This window comes from Hypanus sabinus, chromosome 12 (genome assembly GCF_030144855.1).
Source record: "Hypanus sabinus isolate sHypSab1 chromosome 12, sHypSab1.hap1, whole genome shotgun sequence".
Classification (NCBI taxonomy): domain Eukaryota; kingdom Metazoa; phylum Chordata; class Chondrichthyes; order Myliobatiformes; family Dasyatidae; genus Hypanus; species Hypanus sabinus.
Genome location: NC_082717.1, coordinates 107787846 through 107802876, shown reverse-complemented (window position 1 = coordinate 107802876; position 15031 = coordinate 107787846). Strand labels below are relative to the sequence as shown.

General features: G+C 46.7%; 1 protein-coding gene across 4 annotated transcripts in view; it reads right to left on the bottom strand.

Annotated features, from left to right (window-relative positions):
- LOC132403274 (NHS-like protein 1) overlaps nt 1-15031 on the bottom strand; it is a 367698-nt gene that overhangs the window by 121831 nt on the left and 230836 nt on the right. The window contains exon 1 of one of the 4 annotated variants that reach the window (XM_059986703.1): nt 3628-5023. The exons of the other annotated variants lie outside the window; for them this stretch is intronic. Coding sequence (XP_059842686.1) covers nt 3628-3904 — 277 coding nt within the window. The 5' untranslated portion in view covers nt 3905-5023. Of the gene's footprint in view, nt 1-3627; nt 5024-15031 lie in introns of those variants that run through there. 4 annotated transcript variants of the gene reach the window in all.

The following is a 15031-nucleotide window of genomic DNA, read 5'->3' as shown; positions in this document are numbered from 1 at the left end:
CTCAACATAACTTGTGTACATTCATATGTTGTAATAAAATTGATCAAAATGTTATAGCATAACACATAAAGGTATACCACTCTGTAATCAAAAATTTAAAGATAGGTCATATATCATAAAAGAAATTTTTATATAAAAAAAGTCAACCCCCTACCAGCTACCAAAGAAAAAAGCTGATGGATGTCAACGGATAATTAGAAAAAAAACATTCACTTAAGAAGAGAAGATAAAAATATACATAAAAGTCTGTGCACTGTTATACTTTATAAATTGGAAAAGTAATTTAGGAAAGGTCCCCAAATATCATAAAAAGATTGTTTCGAATTTAAGACTGAGCAGCGGATCTTTTCTAAATTTAAATACGACATAATATCACGTAGCCATTGAAGATGTGCAGGAGGGGTAGACTCCTTCCATTTAAGCAAGATTGCTCTTCTTAGAGTAGGTTAAGTCGGTACAGTATAATGGGCAGAAGGGCCTGTACTGTACTGTTCTATGAAAATGTCTCTATCTATGCCTTTCATAATTTCTACCAGCTGTTTGCTCAGCCTCTGTCACTCCTCCAGAGGAGAAAACTCAAGTTTATCCAATCTCTCCTTGCAGTTCAGCCCAGGCAGCATCCTGGCGAGTCTGTTCTGCACCCTCTCTATTCACAGGACATTCTCTCTTCCATTGGCAGGAGATAGAAAAACCACCAGGCTCGAGGACACCTTCTATCTCAGAGTGATAAGACTATTGAACAGCACCTGGTACAATAAAATGGATTCTTGACCTCACAAGACTTCATTAGGAGTTTGATGAGATTTGGTACGTCAACAAAAACACTCAAAAACTTCTACAGATGTACTGTGGAGAGCGTTCCGACAGGCTGCATCACTGTCTGGTATGGGGGAGCTACTGCACAGGACCGAAAGAAGCTGCAGAAGGATGTAAATCTAGTCAGCTCCATCTTGGGTACTAGCCTACAAAGTACCCAGGACATCTTCAGGGAGCGGTGTCTCAGAAAGGCAGCGTCCATTATCAAGGACCTCCAGCACCCAGGGCATGCCCTTTTCTCACTGTTACCATCAGGTAGGAGGTACAGAAGCCCGAAGGCACACACTCTGCGATTCAGGAACAGCTTCTTCTCCTCTGTCATCCGATTCCTAAATGGACACTGAACCCAGAAACACTACCTCACTTTTAAAAAATATTTTATTTCTGTTTTTGCATGATTTTTAATCTATTCAATATACATACACTGTAATTGATTTACTTATTCATTTATGATTATTTTTTCTTCTAGATTATGTATTGCATTGAGCTGCTGCTGCTAATTTAACAAATTTCACGACACAGGCCGGTGATAATGAACCCGACTCTGATTCTGACGATCTGCCCTGTTATGGCCCTTTCACCTTACCGCCCACCACACTGCACTTCCTCTGTGGCACTCTTCTTGTTGTTTTCCTTTGTCCCATCTCAAGGCATCACTGCAATGGAACGATCTGAATGGATGGCAGAGGAAACAAAGTTTATCTCTGTACGGGACAAAGGAAGATGATCTTTCTATTGCTCCTGGTGCTGTACACTCTGCTTACAGCCAAACACCCGAGTAATCACATTGTCAAGTTCGCCAATGGCACGACAATCACAACAACGATGAGACAGCCCACGGAGAGGAGGTGGAAGAGCTCGGAGCCTGGTGCCACCAAGACAAAGGAGATGGTTATCGATTTCAGGACCACTCGCACCCCTCTTACGCAGAGACGCAGCAGCGGGAAGGTTCAAAATCCTGGGACTACACATCACACACCTCACGCAGTCCCAGAACACATCCTACACAATCTCAACAACACCTCTACTTTCTGGGGCGGCTGAAGAGGGCATCTTAACAGGCTGCCTCACCGCAGGGGCAGGAACTGCACTGCACCGACAGAGAGGCTCCACAATGGGTCGTCAAAACTGCCCAACGCGTCACCAGCCATCAAGGACATACAGTCTATAGAGAGAGGGGTCAGAAACACGGTGAAGGATCCCACCCACCCTGTTCACAGACCGTTTGTCCCACTCCCAGCAAGGAAGAGGCTTTGTAGCATCCACACCAGGACCACCAGACTCAAAAGCAGATACTTTCCCCAAGCAGTCAGGCTGATCAACAGCCTGACCCACTAACCCACCCAACCACCATTACTTCATCATTTCCTGTCAGTGTCACCTTAGGTCCAGACTCTCCTGTACCTAGCATCATTTTATGGTCATACAATCAATCTATGTACATAAGCTATCTTATGTATTTATATTTATGTTTCTTTAATTGAGCTCTTATTGTGTTTTTCTGTGCCGCATCGGATCTGGAATAATAATTATTATGTTTTCCTTTACAGTAGTGTACTGGAAATGACAATAACTAACCTTGAATCTTCAATTGCTTTCTGCCTTGCACCGTACTGCTGCCACGAAATAACCGGTTTCACGACATATGTCAGTGATAATAGGCCCAGTTCTGATTGGGGAGTGGGGAGGGGAGTGCGACAAGGGCAGGAAGTGGTTAAGCAGACAGCAATAACAATGCTGACTGTGGGAGAGGTCACTAAAGCCCGTTCCTGTCCTTGCAGAATTCAATTCAAAGTCACGCAGAGCTCCAGAAATCCCCCACACTTGCAGGGCATGTGGCACAAGATCCAGCGGGCTACATAATCACTAACCCTACCCGCCCCAGGCACTCATTCTTCTACCCCTCTCCCGTTGGGCAGTAGTTACGAAAACCTGAAAGCATGTACCCCACCAAGCTCAGGGTCAGATTCTATCCCACTGTTATCAAACTCTTGAATAGTTCTCTGATACGACACAGATGAACTCTTGATCTGATCGTCTCTCTCATCTTAACATCTACCTGCAGTGCACCACCCCGTAACTGTAATAATTCTGTTGTCAGCTTTTGTAAACAAAACAGCAGGTGCATTTTAGGTTTAAGAGAGTACAACTCCCACATCGTCCACCAAACACAGAACATAAAGCGTGGCAAAAACTTCACATAATTAGATCATCACGTCAGATCAGACTCTTAAAGTGATCTTCAACTCAATGTCTGTCAGTGATTGTGAATTGTGCACGTTTCCACCCACTACATTAGCCTACACTGTTATTCTGATACTTCTGTCTACTGTTGTAGTGAAATGGTCTCTGCTCTGTGATCTGAACTTTAGACGGGCAAAGACTTAGACGGCCGTCACTGAAGAGATGGGCTGAAGGGCCTCGTTCGGTGCCACCTGGCTCTGTGACTGTAACTAGCAATTATTGAACCACTCGAACCAAGGCCCCACCACAGCAAGGCAACTCAAAGATCAAATGGGGAGCGGGAAAGGGTTAAATTCCTTCTTCAGTTCCTCACACACAGCACGCTGCATGCCAGATGCTACAAAACACCGACTGACAATACCTCCTTTCCTTTCTGCTTAACACAACGCGTGCACACAGAGAAATCTCCACTCACAACCCAACAGGCGCAATGTTACAGGAGAGGCGCTGGCTGGGAAAGTTTCCAGTCAAGTCTGATCCGCTTAAGAACGCGGCAAAATTTTTTGCTTCCTGAAAAGAAAATTTAAAACCTCAGCAGATTTCTTTTTAATCTCTCGCAGTGGTTACCTTTCAGCCAAAACATTCCTGAGGCATGTTGAGGAGGGGAGTGGGGGGAGGCTCCCTCATCACTCAGTCGCTTGCCGTTCTGGTCCAGCCAGCTCAGAGCACCGAGATCGGCCTTGGTGGCAGAGGGCCAGACTTGTGCAGTCACAGGGATTCTGGTCCAATCCTGCTGCAGGTCTGACCAAAGGTCTCCCCAAAAAGTCCCAGACCGCACCCCCACCCCTGCTGCTGCCTGGCGGGGGCAACAACTCAGGTCAGGCCGAAGCTGCCTGTTCAGCATGCCTGCCACAGCTGGCTTCTGCCCCGATACTCAGAGTAGATTAGATAGACCATAACAATGGGGCCATTCGGTCCATCAGCTCTGCTCTGACAATTCCATCATGGCTGATTTATTATCCCTCTCAACCCCATTCTCTGACTAATCAAGAACCTATCAATCCCTGCTTTAAATATAGCCAAATGACTATGTCTGTGTCAATGAATTCCACAGATTCTCTACCCTCTGGCTAAAGAAATTCCTCCCCATCTCTGTTGTAAATGGACATCCTTCTATTCTGAGGCTGTGACCTCTGGTCCTAGACTCCCCCGCCTTAGGAAACATCCTCTCCACATCCAATCTGTCGAGGCCTTTCAATATTTGATAAGTTTCAGTGAGATGCCCCCTCGTTCTTCTAACCTCCCACAAGGACAAGCCCAGAGCCACCATGCACTCCTCATATGTTAACCCTTTCGTTTTCATGAAGCTCCACTGGACCCTCTCCAATGTCAGCACATCCTTTCTTGGATAAGGGGCCAACACTGCTGACAATACTCCAAATGCGGTCAATTGCTACACAGGAGCGCTGGAAAACGGGAGGCCACTCAGCCCCGCCATTCAGTAACATCACAGCTGCTTTATCCCGTCTCAGCTGAGCTGGGTACTTCCCCAACGTGACAAAGTGATGTGCACGGCCGACACACTACACCAGGGTGTTCACTGTACCTCGCTGGGTACGTGACAGTAACAAACCCACAACCCCCACTTCCCCAGCTATTAACTTCAAGTTCAATGTCATTCAACCGTACACACGTACACCGCCAAGCGAAACAGTGTTCCAGGTACGCAACACACTACACAAAGTAGTATTACCACAAATGATAAAATATATTCCAGAAGGTTGACCATAAAGTTTCAAATATTTATCTGCCTCTACCTTAAATCAGCCTCCGCATTCCTGCGATGGGATAGGGAGATAGGAAAGGATGGCCAATAGGACTCCAGTGATGCAGTACAGACCAAACAAGCCCCTGTACAGTGGATTGCAGAAGCGTTGATGAACTTCGACCACACCATCGACTTCGACTTCAGAGGATAATGGAAATGGGAGGTCACTGAAGATTTAAATCTAAGTAATGATCTGCCCACTGCCATCATTGAGGAAGTGGGTTGTGGGGGGGGGGGGGGGGGGCAGGGTGTCCCAAAGATTCACTACCCGCTGAGATTTTTCTAAAGTGGTCATCACATGTACGTCAAAACATGGAAATACACAGTGAAAGGCCTCATTCGCATCAACGACCATCACGGTCTAGCAACGTGCTGGGGGTTCCGGCATCGACTCTGCACGCCCACAGCGGCCTGCTGTGTAAACTCTGAATCCAGGAGCTCCCTTTCCGTGAAATTCCTGCTCCAAACGTACTCAGACTCTGGTCATTTGCCCTGTGTGTGTTAATGCTGTTGTGTGATCAAAGTCACCCTTAGAACTCCCAGCTGAACATTTGCGTGTCTACCTGACGTCCAGTCTCAAACCTGCAGACTTGGAGCTTCTCCCCGTAGACGCTGCCCGGCCTGCTGCGTTCCACCAGCATTCTGTGTGTGTTGCTCAAACCTCCAGACTTGGAGCTTCTCCCCGTAGACGCTGCCCGGCCTGCTACGTTCCACCAGCATTCTGTGTGTGTTGCTCAAACCTCCAGACTTGGAGCTTCTCCCCGTAGACGCTGCCCGGCCTGCTGCGTTCCACCAGCATTCTGTGTGTGTTGCTCAAACCTCCAGACTTGGAGCTTCTCCCCGTAGACGCTGCCCGGCCTGCTGCGTTCCACCAGCATTCTGTGTGTGTTGCTCAAACCTGCAGACTTGCCTGTGTCCAGTAGAGAAGCGGGAACTGCAGAAATGTCACAGATCGCTTGTTCTCAGACCTGCTTATTTCCTTGGAAATAAAAATAAGCACTCTGCACCTCGCTGTTTGGCAATCTGCTGTGGGAATTTCTGCCGATAAACCAGCCTCCTACAGCAGATCAGTGATCCAACGCAAAGGCCCGCAGCCAGGGAGAGGGAGGGGGGAGAGACTGAGAGAGGAATGGAGGGAGGGAGAGAGGTGAGAAAGAAAAAGAAAAAAATAACCAGGGATTTGAGGGAGCAGGGAGGGTGAGAAGTAGTGGGAGAGCAGTAGAGAGGGGAGAGGTGGAGTGGGGGGGGAGAGGGAGTGGGGGAGTGGGAAGGGGAAGGTGGAGAGGGGAGAGGTGGACTGGGGGAAGAGGGGAGAGTGGGGGAGTGGGCAGAGGGGGTAAGGGGAAGGTGGAGAGGGGAGAGGTGGAGTGGGGGAAGAGGGGAGAGTGGGGGAGTGGGCAGAGGGGAAGGGGGAAGGTGGAGAGGGGAGAGGTGGAGTGGGGGAAGAGGGGAGAATGGTGGGCAGAGAGGGAAAGGGGGAAGGCAGAGGGGGGAGGTGGAGTGGGGTAAGGGAGAATGGGGGAGTGGGCAGGGGGAAGGGGAAGGTGGAGAGGGGAGAGGTGGAGTGGGGGAAGAGGGGAGAATGGGGGAGTGGGCAGAGAGGGAAAGGCGGAAGGCGAAGGGGGGGAGGTGGAGTGGAGGAAGGGGGAGAGTGGGGGAGTGGGCAGAGAGGGAAAGGGGGAAGGTGGTGAGGGGGAGAAGGTATGGTAGGGATAGGATGTGGTAGGAAGAGGGTGTTAGAGAGAGAGGCAAAGAAGGAGTGAGGAAAGGGACAAAGAGGGACAGATCCGCTTCTTGAGCCCGATATGAATGTTTTCAGGCTTTTTTATCTTCTGCCTGATGTCTAGGTGGAGAAAATGGGATGCCCGGGATTACTGCTAGATGTGCTTTCAGTTGTCTTGCAATGCTGTCTTCCCCTTTGACCCTCTTTCAGACTGACCAATCATGTTGCCTGGAACTCACTTGCAGCCAATTGGAAACCTGACGTCCGTTAACCAGTCACCACAAAGCTTGTTGTCTTCTCTCCCTCCACACCATTGTTGTCTATCACACTTTGTGTAACTCTGAGGTAATCTCGTGCAAGTGTGCACGGTTTGGGAAAGGAAAAGTGGTTCTGTGTCAGAACTCTGCATAGGAGATCAAGTTAAGGATATGACCACATTTTAATGGAATTCGACTGTACAGTAACACTCAGAGCATTCAGATTATCGAGTCACAGACAGCCTCAAACCCAGTTTTAGAATTTGGTTGACAGAGGTCTGGACATTACCAAGATTTCTGAAAAATATTAAAGGTTAGCTTTATTTTTCACAAGTATGCCCACTGAAACATACAGTATTTGTGGCGGTGACCAGCAGTCCAAGGATGTGCTGGGGGCAGCCCCCAGTGACGCCGTCATTCTCACACCAACATAGCATGCCCACAAAGATAGCGATTAGCTTTATTGTCACATGTACGTCGGAACAATCGGTGGAATGCGACATTTGCATCGAATCTCTCCTGTCGGGGATCGAACCCTGATCTAACTCTGTAATGGTGTCACGCTTACTACTGCACGACTGTGCGGTTGGATAACTCACTAACCCTAAACCACTCGTCTCTGGGAGGAAACCAAAGCACTTACAGAGTCCTAGAGAGACTCCTTACAGACACCAACAGAGATTAAACCCAGGGTGCTGCTGTGACACAAACTGCTGCACTACTGTGCTATCCCTCAGAACAGGATGTTCTCAACGCTCTTCACTAAGATACATCAATCGATCATTCCAACTCTTTTATTCAGTAGGGATTGTTTCCTCTGCACTGGTGAGACCAAATGCAGACCCAGCGTCTCCTTTGCTAAGCACCTACACTGTCATAGCCTTCAGGAGCTCCCAGCTGGCAGCCATTTTAATTCCTATTCCCACATCGACATGTCTGTCCTCCACTGCCAGGGTGAAGCTTCATGCAAACTCGAGGGATTGTGCCTCATATCCACCCGGGTATAACCACCAACATTGAATTCTGCTCCCCTCCCCCTTTGCCCGATTCTCCATCCTCCTGGTCTACTCAGTTCCTCCTACACTTCCCCGGTCACCGTTTCCTTCCTCTCCTCCACCCCCTCCATCTGCCCATCACCCACACACCCTTCCCTCTTACTGTTCCCACCTCCCTCACTCGCTTCTATGCTCCACCCTCCTCTCCCATCAGATTCCACATCTGCAGACCTCCATCAATCACGCCCCCCAGCTCTGTCACCATTTCTCCTCGGAGCCCACCCTTCACCTGGATCCACCATCACCATCTCCACTCTCTTTTCCTCTGTCTTCCTCACCTGGATCCACCACCACTTCCTTTCACCTTCTTATCACTCCCTCTAACTTGGACTGTTTCCCTCCACAAATGCTGCCCAACCTGCTGAGCTCCTCCAGCACCTTGTGTGCCCGCACTGCGATTCTGGGATTTAATGAAGACCCTTCCCCATGCTAGGGCAGGCACTCCGCAAAGCCAGCGGCATCTCTCCTGAATGAAGAGTCTCGTTCCAAAGTGTTGACTGTTGATTCCCCTCCATAGATGCTACCTGACCTGCTGAGCTCCTCCAACAACTTGTGGTTGAATTGAAAAGTTTCACCCTTGGAAAAGAGTTTACTGGAGTCACTCAGGTCTCATCACATATGAAGCACCGGTAGCCTTACACTATCTATTCCTGAACTTTTGTCATAAATGTGAATTTATTTGTGTTAGTATTGCTCTATGTGTTAAGTGCATGAGTTATTTGTACTGTGCTGTGCACCTTGGTCTGGAGGAACATAGGCAGAATATGCCTACGGGCAGATGATACATGCAGATGGGTGGCATTGTGGATAATGAGGTAGGTTTTCAAAGCTTGCAAAGAGATTTAGGCCAGTTAGAAGAGTGGGCTGAAAGATGGCAGCTGGAGTTTAATGCTGTTAAGTGTGAGGTGCTACATTTTGGGAGGAATAATCCAAATAGGACATACATGGTAAATGGTAGGGTACTGAAGAATGCAGTAGAACAGAGTGGTCTAGGAATAATGGTGCATAGTTCCCTGAAGGTGGAATCTCATGTGGATAGGGTGGTGAAGAAAGCTTTTGGTATGCTGGCCTTTATAAATCAGAGCATTGAGTATAGGAGTTGAGATGTAATGTTAAAATTGTACAAGGCATTGGTAAGGCCAAATTTGGAGTATTGTGTATAGTTCTGGTCACCAAATTATAGGAAAGATGTCAACAAAACAGAGAGAGTACAGAGGAGATTTACTAGAATGTTACCTGGGTTTCAGCACCTAAGTTACAGAGAAAGGTTGAACAAAGTCAGGTCTTTATTCTTTGTAGGTTGAGGGGGGACTTGATAGAGGTATTTAAAATTATGAAGGGGGATAGATAGAGTTGATGTTGACGCTTTTTCCGTTGAGAGTAGGGGAGATTCAAACAAGAGGACATGAGTTGAGAGTTAGGGGGCAAAAGTTTAAGGGTAACATGAGGGGGAATTTCTTTACTCAGAGAGTGGTAGCTGTGTGGAACGAGCTTCCAGTAGAAGTGGTAGAGGCAGGTTTGATATTGTCATTTAAAGTAAAATTGGATAGGTATATGGACAGGAAAGGAATGGAGGGTTATGGGCTGAGTGCAGGTCAGTGGGACTAGGTGAGAGTAAGCGTTCGGCATGGACTAGAAGGGCCCAGATGGCCTGTTTCTGTGCTGTAATTGTTATATGGTATATGGTTGAAATGACAATAAACCCGAACTTGAACTTGTACCGGAGACATTTCCCAAATCATTGACCCAAGGTCCTTCCACTTTTCAGAAGCAGCTGATGAATTGCTCTTTTGGAAACACACTGACAGTGAATGCCAGATCTTAAATAAGTAATATATCATTAAATGTGGTTTGGCAATAGAGTCCAAACCAGTGAGTAGCTGAGAGGGAAAATTGATATGCAGTTTTAGTCGTGGATACTGTGTCTCTAAATGCAGACAGACTGTCGATATGCTAAACTTAAAACACATTTAGAAATGGTCACTAAAGCAGTTTCACCCGGGCAACGCCTCTGGTCCAGAAGTTAGTGACACCTTGGATGACTGGTGCAGGCTATAATACTTCTGAGAGGCAATTTCCTCAACGAGTCAGTGAGAATACGCCCGACTAACGCCAGGCGGAACACACACTAAACTCAGCAGGTCAGGCAGCATCTACAGAAAGAAGAAGTCCATTCCAGAATCTAGTAACAGTGGGGTGGGGTGGAAGAGGTTGTTGAGAGGGGTAGTGGGGGGAGAGGAAGGGCGTGAGGGAGGTGAAGTAGAGAGGTGGGGGTGAGGGCAGAGAAAGTTGAGAGGGTGGGGAGAGAGGGGGAAGGAGGGGGTCGAAAGGGGGGCAAGAGAGTGGAGGGGTCAAAAGAGGGGGGGCGAGAGAGGTGGGGAGAGACAGAGGGGGAGAGAGAGAAAGAAAACATGACAGTACAAAGAAAGCTAAAACAAAATTACACAAACAATTTATAGAACTTATTGTAACTTTGAAGTGTGATGCTACTCACTGACAAAGAATCAAATACAATTTGACATTGAGGGCACAGGATCAGGAAGTTGGAACTTAAGTCAGCTGCATCATGGTCACGAGCCCCCCCCCCCCCACCCACCCCAGCAGCGAGAGCACCTTCATAAAGGCAGCACCAATCATTACGGACCCCCATCACACAGGGCAGGTCCTCTTCTCATTGCTACCATCGGGGAGGAGTTAGACACACACTCAGTGTTTTAGGAACAGCTTCTTCCCCTCTGCCATCATATTCCTGAATGGCCCATGATCAATAATCTGTTATTACTTTCTTTACACTATTTTGTAATTTAAGTTCAAGTTCAGTTTGTCATTCTGCCGTACAAATGTGTATCAGCAAACAAAGCAAAGGTGCATGCCACAGTACATATAATTCACACAACATTATACAGAACACAGACAGTGATGCTAGAAAGTTTGTGAACCCTGTCAAATTTTCTCTATTTTGCATAAATATGACCTACAATGTGATCAGATCTTCATGTAAGTCCTAAAACTAGATAAAGAGAACCCAATTAACTAAATAACAAAAGCATTATACTTGTTTATGTATTTAGAAAAGTTAACCAATATTACATGTATGTGTTGGAAAAAGTATGTGAACCTCTGGGGTAATGCCTTCTGCAAAAGCTATTTGGAGCCAGGGGTTCTAGTCTAAGAGATGAGATTGGAGGTGTGGGTTTTAGAGGTGCCCTGTCCTATAAAAAAGATACACAGTCAAGTTACTGATAGAGCCTGCTCTTCTCAAGAAAGATCTGTTTACGTGCACCATGCCTCGATAAAAACAACTTTGAGGACTTTTGAAGAGATGCGTGAAGCTGGAAAAGGCTACAAAAGCATTTCTAAAGACCTGAGTGTTCATCAGTTCACAGCAAGAGAAATTATCTACAAAGGGAGGAAACTCCATACTGTTGCTACTCTCCCTAGGAAAGGGCACTCTGCAAAGATCACACCAAGAGCACATCATGCAATGCTGAAGGAGGTGAAAAAGAACCCAAGGGTAAAAGCAAAAGACCTGCAGAGCTCTCTGGAATTTGCTGTTCGTGTGTCCACTGTAAGAAAAACACTGAACAAGAATGGTGTTTATGGAAGGACCCCATGGAGGAAACCACTGTTCTCCAAAAAGAACATTGCTGCATTGCCTCTGGGACAACGGTCTGTGGACAGATGAGCCAAAAGTTGAACTTTTTGACAGAAATGCATATCGCTGTGTAGGGAGGGAAAAAGGCCGTGCACACCAACACCAAAACCTTATCCCAACTGTGAAGCATGGTGGAAGGACATCATGGTTTGGGGCTACTGTGCTGCCTCAGGGCCTCGACAGCTTGCCATCATTGTGGGAACAGTGAATTCAAAATTTTATCAAGACACTTTACAGGAGAATGTCAGGGTAGCAGTCGTCACCTGAGGCTTAATAGAAGTTGGATGATGCAACAAGACAATGATCCAAAAGACAAGAGTAAATCAACAACAGAATAGTTTAAAAAAAAAGAAAATTCCAGTTTTGGAATGCCAAGTCAAAGTTCTGACTGTAATCGCATAGAAATGTTGTAGAAATGTTGCACTTACGTCCATCATCATGAAGTGTTTGGAGAGGCTCGACATGAGGCTTATCAAGACCCTGCTGCCCCCCTCACTGGACCCCCTGCAGTTTGCATACCGTCCCAACCGCTCAACAGATGACGCCATTGCCATCACCCTCCACCAGGCCCTCACCCACCTGGACAAAAAAGACACATACGTTCGGATGCTGTTCATAGACTTCAGTTCAGCATTCAACACAATCATCCCTCAGAAACTGACTGGAAAGCTGAGCCTACTGGGCCTGAACACCTCTCTCTGCAACTGGATCCTAGACTTCCTGACTGGGAGACCTCAGTCAGTCCGGATCGGGAGCAGCATCTCCAACACCATCACACTGAGCACGGGGGCCCCCCAGGGCTGTGTGCTCAGTCCACTGCTGTTCACTCTGCTGACCCACGACTGTGCTGCAACACACAGCTCGAACCACATCATCAAGTTCGCCGATGACACGACTGTGGTGGGTCCAATCAGCAAGAACGACGAGTCAGCTTACAGAGAGGAGGTGCAGCGGCTAACGGACTGGTGCAGAGCCAACAACCAGTCTCTTAATGTGAACAAAACAAAAGAGATGGTTGTTGACTTCAGGAGGGCACGGAGCAACCACTCCCCGCTGAACGCTGATGGCTCCTCGATAGAGATCGTAAACAGCACCAAATTTCTTGGTGTTCACCTGATAAAGAATCTCACCTGGTCCCTCAACACCAGCTCCATAGCCAAGAACTCCCAGCAGCGTCTCTACTTTTTGCCAAGGCCGAGGAAAGTCCATCTCCCACCCCCCCATCTTCATCACATCCTACAGAGGTTGTATTGAGAGCATCCTGAGCAACTGCATCACTGCCTGGTTCGGAAATTGCACCATCTCGGATCGCAAGACCCTGCAGCGGATAGTGAGGTCAGCTGAGAAGATCATCGGGGTCTCTCTTCCTACCATCACGGATATTTACACTACACGCTGCATCTGCAAAGGAAACAGCATTACGAAGGACCCCATGCACCCCTCATACAATCTCTTCTCCCTCCTGCCGTCTGGGAAAAGGCTCCAAAGCATTCGGGCTCTCATGACCAGACTATGTAACAGTTTCTTCCCCCAAGCTATCAGACTCCTCAATACCCAGAGACTGGACTGACACCTTGCCCTACTGTCCTGTTTATTATTTATTGTAATGCCTGCACTGTTTTTGTGCACTTTACACAGTCCAGTGCAGGTCTGTAGTCTAGTGTAGCTTTCTCTGTGTTGTTTTTTTACATAGTTCAGTCTAGTTTTTGTACAGTGTAATGTAACACCATGTTCCTGAAAAACATTGTCTCATTTTTACTATGCACTGTACCAACAGTTATGGTCGAAATGACAATAAAAGTGACTTGACTTGACTTGACTTGAAAGACCTGAAGCAAGCAGTTCATACAAGGAAACCCACCAACATCTCAGAGCTGAAACAGTTTTGTAAGAATGGCCTGATGTGAAGGACTGATCAATGGTTAGCCAAAATATTTGGGGGGGGGGGGGGAGGGTCACACCAGTTACTGAATGTAACAGTTCACATACTTTCTCCAACAAATGGATATAACATTTTCTCAATAGGTAAATGAAGAAGTATGATGGGCTTTGTGCTATTTATTTAATTGGGTTCTCTTATCTAGTTTTAGGCCTTACATGAAGATCTGCTCACATTTTAGGTCATATTTATGCAGAAATGAGAAAATTCTACAGGGTTCACGAACTTTCTAGCTCCACTGTACACATAATTCAATAACAACACATAAAGTAGCTTACAACAAATAAATTAACAAGTAATAATTACTATATTTCTGGAATATATTGTCTCTTTGCATTGTACTGTTGCTGCAAAACAATTAATTTTACTTCAGTGATAACATAGCCAAAGGATCCACACACCCTGCTCATAAACTGCTGGTCAGCCAAGCAGCTACATGGGTAACATCCACACCAGGACCACCACACTCAAAAACAGTTACATTCCCACACCGTAAGGCTGAGCAACACCTCCACCAATTCACCCATTCCTCCACACCCCCCAATCACTTCTACTTAATGATAATTTCCTGTCAGTCACTCCTATGCCTAGCATTACTTTGTGGACATACAATCAATCTATGTAAATAAGTTACCTTATTGTGTTCTTTATCTTAAAGTGTTTTATTTTGGCACTGCATCGGATCCAGAGTAAAAATTATTTTGTCCTCCTTTACACTTGCGTACTAGAAATGATATTAAATAATTTTGAATCCTTTCTGTGAAATTGAGACACAAGGCTTAAGTTGCCAAGTGGCCCCCCCCCCCCACCTAATACAAACAGGTAATTAAAACATACTGGACATTGCATAGTGTTTGGGCATTATCTAAAAAACCTGGCTTCACTTTGATCAGCCTTTAAAAATAACTCAATTGTTGCATGGAGACACTAGGCCATTCTCAGAGTTCCTTTTCTAACCCACTGACTTTGAAAGCCATCCTTTTGAAATTAAAGGTCTAAGCACCAAAATGTAAATACTGATCATGAACACAACAGAAACTCTTGATCTGAATACAAAGGGAAGGGAAAGGCAGGGATACAGCAGCAGATGTGTAAACACTGGAGAGACTGAGGTTGCAACGGTCTTTGATCACCTGGAAACAAGAGGGAAGCAACCCTGTTTAATCTGATGAACTCACACACAAATGACCATGCTGTAGTTTAAAGTCCACAGACTTCCAAATTAGGCAACGCCTAAGGAAAGCAGGCAAATGTAACTAGCTTTGATAGGAATTCACTCCGGGAATGTCCCAGTCTAATGAATGACAGAGGCAGTAATGGACAGACCAATCACTCGGGGTATCGATCTAATGACACGGGGTCTGTAATGGACAGACCAACCATTCGGGGAATGTCCCAGTCCATTGACACAGGGTCTGTAATGGACAGACCATTCACTGGGAGAATGTCCTGGTCCATTGACACAGGGTCTGTAATGGACAGACCAATCACTGGGAGAATGTCCTGGTCCATTGACACAGGGTCTGCAATGGACAGACCATTTACTTGGGGAATGTCCTGGTCCATTGACACAG